The 11767-nt window shown below is 48.3% G+C and overlaps 5 protein-coding genes across 5 annotated transcripts; 3 read left to right on the forward strand and 2 right to left on the reverse strand.

Annotated features, from left to right (window-relative positions):
• The first annotated feature begins 141 nt into the window (after positions 1 to 141).
• On the forward strand, positions 142 to 4193 carry FOXG_07646 (uncharacterized protein). The gene is made up of 2 exons (XM_018386241.1): positions 142 to 519; positions 578 to 4193. Exons 1-2 carry the CDS (start codon positions 305 to 307, stop codon positions 4074 to 4076), a joined length of 3714 nt encoding a protein of 1237 aa, XP_018243376.1. The 5' UTR covers positions 142 to 304; the 3' UTR covers positions 4077 to 4193.
• A 147-nt stretch (positions 4194 to 4340) lies between these two features.
• Positions 4341 to 7615, forward strand: FOXG_07647 (uncharacterized protein). The gene is made up of 3 exons (XM_018386242.1): positions 4341 to 4607; positions 4660 to 4711; positions 4765 to 7615. The coding sequence occupies exons 1-3, from the start codon at positions 4514 to 4516 to the stop codon at positions 7100 to 7102; spliced, it is 2484 nt and encodes an 827-aa protein (XP_018243377.1). The 5' UTR covers positions 4341 to 4513; the 3' UTR covers positions 7103 to 7615.
• Positions 7616 to 7720: 105 nt separating this feature from the next.
• Positions 7721 to 8386, forward strand: FOXG_07648 (uncharacterized protein; the record flags this gene model as incomplete). Its single annotated transcript, XM_018386243.1, has 2 exons — positions 7721 to 7977; positions 8293 to 8386. 2 exons carry the CDS (start codon positions 7721 to 7723, stop codon positions 8384 to 8386), a joined length of 351 nt encoding a protein of 116 aa, XP_018243378.1.
• Positions 8387 to 8927: 541 nt separating this feature from the next.
• On the reverse strand, positions 8928 to 9777 carry FOXG_07649 (uncharacterized protein). The gene is made up of 2 exons (XM_018386244.1): positions 9542 to 9777; positions 8928 to 9449 (listed from the first exon to the last, which is right to left on the reverse strand). Exons 1-2 carry the CDS (start codon positions 9738 to 9740, stop codon positions 9085 to 9087), a joined length of 564 nt encoding a protein of 187 aa, XP_018243379.1. The 5' UTR covers positions 9741 to 9777; the 3' UTR covers positions 8928 to 9084.
• Positions 9778 to 9838: 61 nt separating this feature from the next.
• FOXG_07650 (uncharacterized protein) lies at positions 9839 to 11548 on the reverse strand (the record flags this gene model as incomplete). Its single annotated transcript, XM_018386245.1, has 7 exons — positions 9839 to 10532; positions 10580 to 10651; positions 10700 to 10780; positions 10828 to 10914; positions 10962 to 11070; positions 11123 to 11189; positions 11239 to 11548. The coding sequence occupies 7 exons, from the start codon at positions 11546 to 11548 to the stop codon at positions 10014 to 10016; spliced, it is 1245 nt and encodes a 414-aa protein (XP_018243380.1). The 3' UTR covers positions 9839 to 10013.
• Between the last annotated feature and the right edge of the window lie 219 nt (positions 11549 to 11767).

Genomic DNA, 11767 nt, shown 5'->3' on the forward strand with positions numbered 1-11767 from the left:
CTTACCATAATAGGAACACAAATTCCGGGTGCCCAAATTCTTACCTCTTTCGATCACCCCGCGTTGGGGTAGATAAGCTATCGAGATAGTGCATCTTAACCTGCCTGGAGGTGGAGAGGCTATCCCCAGTTTTGATAACACCTCACAAGCTGCTGCTCATCAACTCATACGTTCATTCCATGTTTCTGATCATTTCATAATAAGTCCAATCTTTCAGAAATTTATCAAAAGTTACCCTTCTCATATCTGTCTTATCATATCTTGTTCTTTTACTGAACTCTCCAAATTCGCCTCGGTTGCAGTCATGGGTTCACTTGACTTACACACACTACAGCACATTCGCAAGGTGTTAATAGCGAATCGCGGCGAGATTGCTGTTCGCTGCATAAATGCCTGTCGGAAACTTGGACTTCATGTTGTCTCAGTATTTACCAATGCAGACGCAACGTCCCTGCATGTGAAGTTGGCAGACGAAGCAATCCTTTTACCAGGCGAGGATAGCTCGGCTTATACAGATGGGTAAGTATAGGAATTTCATCTTACGAATTTACGGCATCTAAACATTGATGACTTATAGGGATGCCATATTGGACATCTGCAAGCGCACAGGTGCAAATGTCGTATTTCCCGGATATGGCTTCCTCAGTGAGAACGCAGAGTTCGCTGATACAATTTCCTCTGCTGGCATCATCTTCGCTGGCCCTTCCACGGCTTCAATAAGAGCCATGGGCCTGAAACACGAGGCCAGAGGTATTGCACAATCGGCCAATGTCCCAGTCATCCCTGGAACTCAACTATTGGCGTCTGCTGAAGAAGCTACCAAAGCGGCGACAGAGTTGGGCTTCCCTGTTATGCTGAAAGCTACTGGAGGCGGCGGTGGTATGGGTCTTCAGATTTGCAATTCAGCAGATGAGATTGCGAAAGCTTTTGCTATGGTCGAGAGTCGCGCTGGTACGCTCTTCAAGAACAAGGGAGTCTTCTTGGAAAAGTACTACCCTCGTTCTCGCCACATCGAAGTCCAAGTTGCAGGCAACGGGGAAATCGTTGTCGCCTTTGGAGAACGCGAGTGCTCGCTACAAAGACGCCACCAGAAAGTTGTCGAGGAGTCTCCGAGTCCATTCTTGGAACGCCATGCTGGATTACGCGAAAGAATGCTTGACGCAGCCATCAATTACGCACTCCAGCTGAGGTACAAGAGCGTTGGCACAGTTGAGTTTCTTGTTGACGACGACACTGCGCAGTTCTTTTTTCTTGAGATGAACACTCGATTACAAGTGGAGCATGGTATCTCTGAGCTGTGCTACGGAGTTGACTTGGTCGAGTTGATGTTAAGACAAGCAGATTACGAACTTCGAGGCCAACTTGGCATCCCCTCTGAGACTCTCAAGGGCCTTGGCAGAACTCAGCCCCTTGGCTCAGCGATCGAAGTTCGTGTTTATGCCGAGATACCGCTCTGTAACTTCGCACCCAGTCCTGGTGTTCTCCAGCACGTTCATTGGCCACAAGGCGATGGTGTGCGAGTTGACACTTGGGTCCAAAGCGGCCAGCGCATCACTCCTCTTTACGATCCCTTAATCGGTAAGGTTATGGTCCACAGTCCCGACGGTCGAGAAGCTGCGCGACGCAAGATGCTTGCAGCACTGGCGGATACAGAACTTCAGGGGACTCAGTCTAACCTTGAGTACCTCTCTGCAATTCTCGACTCGGAGTTATTCGCAAGTGGGAACACCCTGACCAATTCGCTATCGACTTTCGAGTTTAAGAGTTGCTCCATGCAAGTCCTTGAGCCCGGTGTATCCACCACGATCCAGGATTATCCAGGGCGCGTCTCTGTTGGACACGGCGTGCCCCCGGGAGGACCCATGGATGATCTTAGTGCTCGGATAGCAAACATTTTGGTTGGCAACGATGAAGGAGTTGAGTTATTGGAGGTGACCCTATCTGGTCCCAAGTTGCTGTTTCATGAGGCTGCGATTGTCAGTGTTTGTGGTGCCGAGCTTCCCATTGCGGTCGACGGTAGCGCGCAGCCGCTGTGGTCCAGACTTGTGGTCAAACAAGGTCAGATTTTGAGTCTGGGTAAAGTCACTGGAAGTGGTGCACGAGCATATCTCGCTGTTAGAGGCGGCTTTCCCGACGTCCCAGCGTTCCTCGGCTCCAAGTCAACCGCACCAGAGCTTGGGTTCGGTGGCTACCAAGGTCGAAAACTCCAGACACACGATATCCTCGCACTGAGTCCTGATTCCAAAGTGCGAGCAGCCGAAGCGACAACGTTCACCTTTCCATCGCATCACGTACCCAAATTCGGAAGCACCACTATCTGTTGTATCGATGGGCCGTACGGTTCTGATGATATCCTGACAGAGGAGGGATCGAAGACGTTGTATGAAGGGGAATGGAGTGTCAGTCACAACAGTGGCCGAAGTGGTATACGCTTGCAAGGACCGCGATTGAAGTGGGCTCGAACATCTGGAGGAGGTGGAGGATCACATCCGTCTAATGTGTTCGAGTACGGGTATCCCAATGGCGGTGTCAACTTTACTGGAGAGTCTCCCATTATATTTGCTAATGACCGACCTGACCTTGGTGGTTTCGTCTGCCCAACGACAATCTGCTCTGGGGAGATGTGGAAGCTCGGTCAACTCAAACCCGGCGACACCGTTCGGCTGCAATCCGTTTCATACGAGGATGCTCTGAAGATCACTCATGAGAAAAACGCTTATCTTGAAGCTCTGGCAGCCTTCGCTAATGGCAAATCTGGGGATGTAAGTGCTCCCCAAACAGCCTTCGCCGCGAAGCCCCCATCCTCCATTCTGCATCAGTCACCCGCAAGGGGTGTACATCCCCAGGTGATATATCGTCAAGGAGGTGATACCAGCATAATCGTTCAGTATGGAAACCAGACTTCGGACTTGCGAAACACAGTCTGTGTCCAACTGCTCACTCAGCAGCTGGCAGCTGCGAAACTGCCCAGTGTGCGAGGTGATCCTAACATTGCCACCCTCACTGTGCGCTTCGACCCAGTCCATATAGACCGTTCTGAGCTTCTCCAACAGCTTCTGACCTTTGATACGAACATTGGCGATACTAGCGGGGTGAAGATCCCTGCTCGACAGATAAGACTGCCTGTCTGTCTGGACCACTCTTCACTCGAGGAGTCGGCGCAACGGTACATGGAGAACATCAGACCGACAGCTGCATATCTCCCAGACAATGTCGAATATCTCCGCAAGAACAATGCTCTTGCAACGCGCCGAGACGTATTGGACTCTCTTCTCAAAACACCATGGTTGACTGTTGCCGTTGGTTTCTTCGTCGGAACACCTATCCTATTCCCTCTCGACCCATGGCGGGTGTTGACAGGCCAGAAGTATAACCCCAGTAGAGGCTATACGCCCAGTGGCTCAGTAGGATTGGGAGGATCAACAGTCGCCATATATCCTGTTGCTGCACCAGGAGGATACCAACTCATGGGCCGAACACTTGGTGGCTGGGATTCGACAGGTAACCGGCCTGGCTTCTCTCCCGAGAAGCCTTGGCTGTTCAATCACCTGGATCTCGTCAGTTTTTATGAGGTGACTGAACAAGAGTATGACAAGATGGAGCGAGATTTTGAGGCTGGCCAGTATACCTTTGACATTAGCGAAACAGCCATCGATATGGATCAGTACATCGCCAAGTTTGATACAGCAGAGAAGGACCCAGAGTATCAAGCATGGCGAGAGCGCCAATCAGAAGCGGCCGATAAGTTGGCTGCACTTGAGCAGAAGCTGTTCGATGAATGGACCATCTCAAAACAGTCTGGTGGTGGTGCAGATGAGGATGGCGACATTGACTCGGACGAGATTGCTGTTATTGAGTCACCTGTAAACGCGAATGTATGGAAGGTCCTCGTCAAGCCTGGTGATGTACTGGAAGAGGGGCAGACCGTAGCGGTTCTTGAAGCCATGAAGATGGAGATTAATTTGGTTGTTGGTGAAGATCAGGTCGGCGCTGAAGTAGTCAAGGTTGCTCAGCCACCGGGAAGTGTTGTAAGTCCGGGAACGGTCGTTGTGAAGGCCCGGAGAAGACAAGAGTAAATCATAGTGTACACTAAATTGAGACAACAATTGGATCAGCAACGAATGTCAAACTCTCGCTTCATGTAAGTATGTTAAGTAATCTTGAAATTAAACTTCGACTAAGATGCCTTTATCTGGACGATCGGGAATAGTGCTGGGAGGTCACTGGATGTTAGCGGTCGTAGTTACCGGTTCGGCGGTGATACTGTCACGTGGTTCCACTCGACCGGGCCGGTCTTGGAGGGCCCTGGGACCAACCCCAGTTCTTCTGTCAGTTATCGACTACACACCACGAACACTCCCTGTCTGACCTGGTTGGTATGAAGATGTTGAAACTGACCAATGTTTATATTCCTTTCCATCAGACTTAGCTCAAGTCGCCACTTCTGTATTCAATGATGCAGTCCAGTATACAGCACCGATGATATCACAGACTAAACGTCCCACTTTACACCATGAAAGGCAGACCTCGGCTCCCTGTGCCTCTTTGTAGGTTCTGCAATAAGGAGTTCAAGAGACAGGAGCACCTGGAAAGGCATATTCGTACACGTGAGTCACTTTACTAGGGGCCACTCTCAAAGTGGTGCTGATCATTCTCCAGACACACGCGAAAGACCATATGGGTGTCCATGCGGCCGAACATTTACAAGACAGTGAGACATATCAGAATTCGCTTACTCTGGTGACAGGGCTGATCAGATTTTAGAGATCTACTAAATCGTCACCGCCGACTTTCTCAGTGTTCTACCAGTGGCTCAGGAAAACAAGCGGAATCAAATCTGGCGATATCGCCTGACGGGGCTGTGACAACTTCACCCTCTATCTCACAAGCTAGCGACGAGAACAATCATCACAGTCACCAGCTACAGTCTCAAGTAAACCCCTCTAATTTGATGCCTATGGCAGTCTCTCCCCACACAATGTCTTCTCAACAAGAGATGATGAGCCGATTTTCAATTCATGATCGGCCATTGGGTTACCAAGAGCAGACACCAAGCCATATCTTTGAGCCACCGAAAGATCCCATCCACAACAGCAATGTAACCCCAGCGGGCGCTTTGGATAGCCTTGACTTCATGCAATTCGAGTCGTTCAACGCGGATATGTTCCCTGATGAGATGGACATGATCAATAGTTATCTCGGGGAAGTTCTCCCCCCTGAAGACTCACATCAAGGATTCACACCGGATACAGCAAACTTCTTTACTCAGTCATTTATTCCCGAGCCAGTTCTTGCCCCTGCTCCCTCGAGCCATTTGCAGCTAGAGGCACCTGGCCATATAGAATTGAGCAGCGCGCCAACGTCGACTCTACCTTTCTGCCAGAAACGACAAGCCCAAGCAGCTCCAGTTCGAAACAAGGTTGACCGGTTGTTGGATACCACAGAAGATATTGTAGCAACAAATCCCTGGGCTGTATCGGTTGCTGCTCATGAAAGGCTTTCCACGGAGTTCTCGAAGCACAGATCAGATATACCCCTGTCATTTACACTTCCCAGCAGACATGCGCTATCTCGATATATCGCAAGCTGGATACGAGGTTATCATCCACATTTACCATTCGTACACCTTCCAACTACGAATCTGGAATCCATGTCACCTGTGCTTCTCTTGACGCTGGCAGCTACAGGGTCCTTCTATGGATTTGAGCACCCTCAGGGGTATGCCATGTACTTCGTGGCCAAAGCTATGATCAACCATGAGCTGGAAGAAAGGCGTCGTGCGTCAAACCGCCACATCCTCAATGGTTTCCCTCGCTTTGCGGCGCTCCCTACAAGCTCTACAGAAGTCTATGATCCCCCCCCAAATCACCATGCTGTTTTAACAAAATTCGACATCGAACTACTACAATCCTTGTTGATTGCTGTAATGACTATGTCATGGCTAGATGGACCACTCGCTGAGGAGGCACTTGCTATGAGTAGCCAGTTAACTGCTCTCACCCGCGACATCCTGAAACGTCTACCAGAGGGACATTCCAATGACACATGGGAGGACTGGGGCCGCGATGAAGAGAGACGACGCACCCTTCTCGCGGCATATTTCACATTAAACATTCAAACCATCTGCTTCAACGTGCCGCCTCAGATGACAGCTACAGAGTTTAGCTTCGAACTTCCTTGCTCCGAAGCTGAGTTCAACGCGCCGGACTCGGAAACATGGAATCGTGTACGACGAAAGGTCGACCCACGCAAGCTCAACTTTCAGTCATGCTTTAAGCAATTACTGTCTGGAGAGCCACTAGCCAAGGAGGTCTCGGCAACTGAGTTTGGCAATTATATGCTTATCCAGAGTTTGCTGATACAAATCTACTTTGAGCGTCAAGTATCGTCTGCCCTGTTGACTCCATCGCCAAGTCTGTCGGGGAGTACCATTGCGACTTATGCTGCTGCACTCGGTGCCTGGCAATCTTGCTGGGACTCTGCTATCGAATCTGCCCCCGATCCTTCCTCTAGGAATTCGCCGCTACCTTTCAACTCGACTGCGATGCTCCGACTAGCTCATATTCATCTTGGATTTGGCCTCTACAGTCAATGCGAGTTGCTATCTCGGGATCCTATCGCCAAAGCCCAAGTGTTCGAACCGTATCAGAACCCATTGCCCCTGCGTGCTCCGCATCTTGATCAAGCTGTTCTTCATGCTATCTACGCTTTGAGGATACCTGTGAGAGTCGGTATTGCATTCGTGGCACGTGGCCGTACAGGTCATTGGAGTGTCCAACATGCTATCAGTCACTTTGGATGCGCCCTTCTACTTACCCACTGGCTTGAAAACATTTATCAGCTAGTTCTGTCGGATGGTACGTCAGCTCTCAGAGAGGAGGAAAAGCGCCTGCTTTCTATGGTCGATCGTCTAGTCGAAGAAACTCATCTAGAGGCTTCGCTAGGCCCCAAATCCGATTTTCCTGACAGGATAAGACGTTTGGCTGTTGCAGCAGTGAAGCTTTGGGCAGAAACTTGTAAAGGCATACAGGTCTACGAGATCGTCCATGTCGTCGGAGAAACACTTTCGCTAGTGGCAGAATCACTAGAGAAGCAGATTTAGGTTTGGAACAAGTAAAGAAGAGCCTAGGCTTGGTTAGCTGCACAGGCATGTGTAATTTCAATAACTTGAAAAGGCTGGGAATTCAAGGTTGTATTCTCTAATAGGAATGTTCCACGCGGGCTTTGAGTCAGCGGTCGCCGGAGTTACATCATAGACCACTGTGGAAAACTGGGAAGGTATTATACCATTATTGGGGACTCGAGAACCTCTTCGGTGTTCAAATATTTCAAAGTTTCAAGCACTGAGTTCAAGGATTGGACTGGTAGAAGAGCCTGTACTGAACAAATAAGTTAGACCTGAAATCCGTCATTGTTCGGGCTACTATGTCTTTGTTCGAAGGATCTGATGGCAGTGTATTTCCTCCTGGAAAAACACTTAGCAGATTGATATTGGACAACTCGGTCTTTCAGTTAGTTGGGCAATTACATTGTAAAAGCCATATATAATGCAGCCCCTCAAACGCATTGTTATTATTCAGTTCCAGTAATAAATCTATTCAGTATTCTTAATCCCCCTTCACCTACACCTCCTACTCCACCAATTACAGTAACCAAAATCACAAAGAGACAAAGCCCAAAACAAGGAAAACGGAAAGGCTCGCTCGAATTAAATTTCAGCATGTGTCGTCTTCTTAAGCTCCAGTATGCTTGCTCTAGCAATGGCAAACCCCATTACATGGAGAACGTCCAGGGTGCATACATCCCTTGTAATGACAGACACGGCTGTTTCATAGAAGAAGCTTTAGCTCTGAAGCCAGGATCAGACACGACTCCTCCAGGCTCCCCTATCGAAAGGGAATATACCATTGTGAAGATTGGAGGTGACTGCGAGACATGTGCCAATAAAAAGGCCACGAAAATTGAGGAGGAGGATAAGTTCTTTGTTGAAATGAATTCTGTAGTTGACAGAACGGAAAGGGAACTCAACGCCGTGGTCATGCGTTGTGGCGAGATTTCTGCCAGTAACAGGAGGCGAAAGGTGAATCATGTTAGACGCGAATATCGACCGAACGATACTTGTTCTTCAGGGTCTTGCCAGAATCGGGTTCATGTTTCTCATGATGGCCGTAAAGGAATGTTCTGTAGGAAACATACTTGCGCTACCCAGGAGTTTGATTGCCTTTCAGATGTTTCTACTACAAGGAACGGTCCCCAATACTCTATATACTGCCCTCTACATACTTGCAGTAGAGTTGGCTGTGGGCTTCAGATTATGGATCAAGATACTAATGTCTGCAAGAGGCATCACGATGAGCTTGAATTGGCTATTTCTGCTCTTCGCTGAAAGTTACTGGTTTGTTTGAGAAGCCTATGATATCTCAGCAAGGTATGCCTGGCTTCGAAATAACCCACCAAAAAATACTATACGCCGCCTCGAAAGTATGACACTCCAGCACGTCGCAAACGAAAAGGCCTGTCAGCGGAAAGGAATGATGGCTTCGTATTTATAGGAGACGGGCGGATCAACCAAGGGCTTGGGGGTCGGAATTTCATATTTATATATATACCGGTCGGGGGCAAATAACGAGAGGAGGCGGGTTTTTTTACTATATATATATCTTTCATATAGCACATGCTCTTCACTGATCAACACGCTTAAACTAATTTCCCTTCCGTTACTGGTAGGTTAGACATTCCCTTACCTTAATCATTTGGTTGTTGCAAAGCATTTATAGAGTAATACTTAATATCTAATAGAGATAATGGAGTTTATAGTAGTCACCTACAAAGCCTCCAGGAACATATATCATCCTAGATAGTCTGTCACAGCTTCTTTAGCTGACTGCTTACTGTCACATTCGTCAAAGTCGCGAATCCAACTCAAACCAAATCTACCAAGGATTGCACTTTTCGTTTAAAAAGTATTTTCGTTATTCTCATATAGTCCTAAACTCCCTATCCTTTTCCGAAGCTTCCACCATCACAAGAATCCTCTATCAAGATCCATTCCTCCTAATCCAATTTTCATTTTGACTGACCCCTCTATGAAGTCTCCTTCTTCTCCTCAGCCTTCTCATCTCCCTCCTCGATCTCAACTGACCCAACAGCAGCGCTCAAACCACCCTCTTCTTGGTTCTTTTCCTCAAGCTTCTTAGCAGTTGACAAGAAGTACTCAGCAACATCGTTCTTGTGGTTGAAGTACGCCAGATCGAGAGGAACGTAATTCTGCTCGTTTGCCAGCGCGGGAGAAGCACCTTGCTCCAAGAGCAGCTTGATGACATCGAGGTGACCGCCTAATGCTGCCCAGTGAAGACCTGTGTTTCCAGCTTCGTTTGCCTCGTCTAAGAAGGCCTGCTTCTGCTCCTTTGGTTGGGTATCGAAATATTGGATGAGTTCCCTGACGATTTCTACAAGATGTCAGCCTGGTATTGTTTCGCAATTGGATTGAAATTTGGGTCCTAGGCCTCGCAAAATTTCATCCCTTCAGGGTTGGACATACCTAGGTGACCATTTCCTGTCGCCATGTGTAAACATGTTGACTTGTTGGAAGCATCTTGGGCAGCCGCTACAATCTCAGCAGGGCTGACATTCTCTCGCTCCGCCAGGCTCTTAATAGTCTCAGTCAGATCCTCCTGCTCTCCTGCTCGTGAAAAGTAAATGAGGTCATCGATCTCTTCTTCTGTGAGTTTGGGTGCCATGATGATGCGCTTGGTGATGTTTTCATGTCAAGAATATAAAATTTTATGAAGATGAGGGGACTGTGTGGTTAGATACCCCGCTATTTTCGCACAGTGTGGGGTGTAGATCGCTGCAGGGTAGTCAAGTTCAATTTTCATCCTCGATTTCATGGAAAGGATGAGGAAACTACCAGCTAGTCGCTATGATACATACATCATTTCCCTCTTTTTCCTTGAACATAGACTCCTTCACCAAAGATCATAGCAGATTTCCCTTCAACAAGTCCATGCAAGTCAGATTCTCTCGCTAATGAGTGCTTCTCCAATTTCACCATCAAGCCATGAACACAAGTCCCCAGATTCATCGAGCCACTCAATTTCTGCTTTGACGCCGAGCATTATCATCAGTTGCAACTCAAGTCGTAGTTCTGAGCCTTCGAGCTCATTCGGAGAGTGCAGGCTGATCTTCTTGAGTGTTGAGATAGCTGCAGCCCGCTCTCTGCCATTCAGATACGTGACGGGATCACGGCACTGGATCGATGTGATAGACACATGGTTTGGCTGTCCGTAGTTGCTGAGTGAGGTGTTGGTATGACCTCGGGAGAGATGCACTGATCTGATACCGAGCCACCGCAATGCTTCTATACCGAGATCAGCTTCGTGGCTCAGTCTTTCGGATCCGTGTCGGTAGCATCGCAAGATCTTGATGCCGTCGGGATCGTAGTCAAACAGCCCCAGGAGTGGCAGTTGGGGGTACTGTGTATGAACAAAGTTGAGGAACGAGCGCGTGGTCAAGTCAGGATATCCTTTGGCCTACTTGAGTCAGCGCGGGCTTCACGATTCACATTGTCCAAGCATACTGTGACAAGCACTCCAGGACCGAAGATGCAGGTTCTCCAAAATTGGGACGAGCAGAGAGATCGAAAAACGGCCTGCAGGAGTCAGCTTCGTTGAAGCGACGAAGAATTTGTACGTCTCACATCTTTCTCAACAACAAGAATCCATTTGATGTTTTGAACGTCGACGCTTGAGATTGACTGAACAGTCGGGATAGCAACTCCCTACATCCACTCAGAATCAAGCAGAGAGTCATAACTAAAGATCTTACCAAATCTCCCGAACAAGGGTTCAGCGTACTCCCATCGCGGAAGCGTATTAGCAACGGTCCAGCCAGTGCGCCCTTTGATGCTGCAACCTGCTCCAGTTAGTTGAAGTACCGTGGGCGCTTTTAACAACTCGCACAATATTCAAGTCCCCACGACTGATACCAAGACTGAAAGCAATATCATCAACAAGGTCATCCACTTGGCCTTGCTTCTCAAAGAGATGCTGGTGTTGGTAAAATATGTGGCTGCATATGAGTCCATTAGTACATCTCTTGCATCTGGGGCCAATGCACTAACCGCTTGGTCAGAACGGTGCCAGATACAAGAGCATCATGTGATAGTTGAAGAATGAGAAGTATGCGCGCTGCGACTTGTTAGTCAAATTAACAGAGACAACTCTGCCGAAATCTGACCAAACTTGACTGCTTCCTGCTGGTTACGACCAGGGAAGTGAACCTGCTCTGGCCGTACATTTGCGGCACGACGTGTTGACCTCCGTGCAGAAAATGGAATTGACAGCTCTTGTCCCGCAGCTAAAGCGCTGATGATTTGCGCAAGAATGTTCTCAATGCGAGTGACAACCGTTCCAGCACTGGGGTAGTTGATTATCGTATTCGTATCAGTATTCTCGTTCGCTGTCGTTGATGATGTGCGATTAGCTTGGGGATTCTGGGTTAGTTCTGGTATAGCAATTGATTGAGCAATTTCTGCCTCTTCATCCATGGTTTCTTGGCGCTTGTTGAAACAAGCTTATAACTTCGATGATTTTCGTAAGTAAAGTTCAAGATCTTGTCCGAATACGCAGTAGAGTCGCAATGCGAGATGTGGTTCTGTGGAGGTTTTCAAGATTGTCCAATGCCGAGAGTCAATTGATTTTCAGGGGCTTGACCGCTAGACATGGGGGACATGATATGCTGCAGGTGCCACCAGGAGACGGCGGGC

Source organism: Fusarium oxysporum, chromosome 4 (assembly GCF_000149955.1).
Source record: "Fusarium oxysporum f. sp. lycopersici 4287 chromosome 4, whole genome shotgun sequence".
Classification (NCBI taxonomy): Eukaryota; Fungi; Ascomycota; class Sordariomycetes; order Hypocreales; family Nectriaceae; genus Fusarium; species Fusarium oxysporum.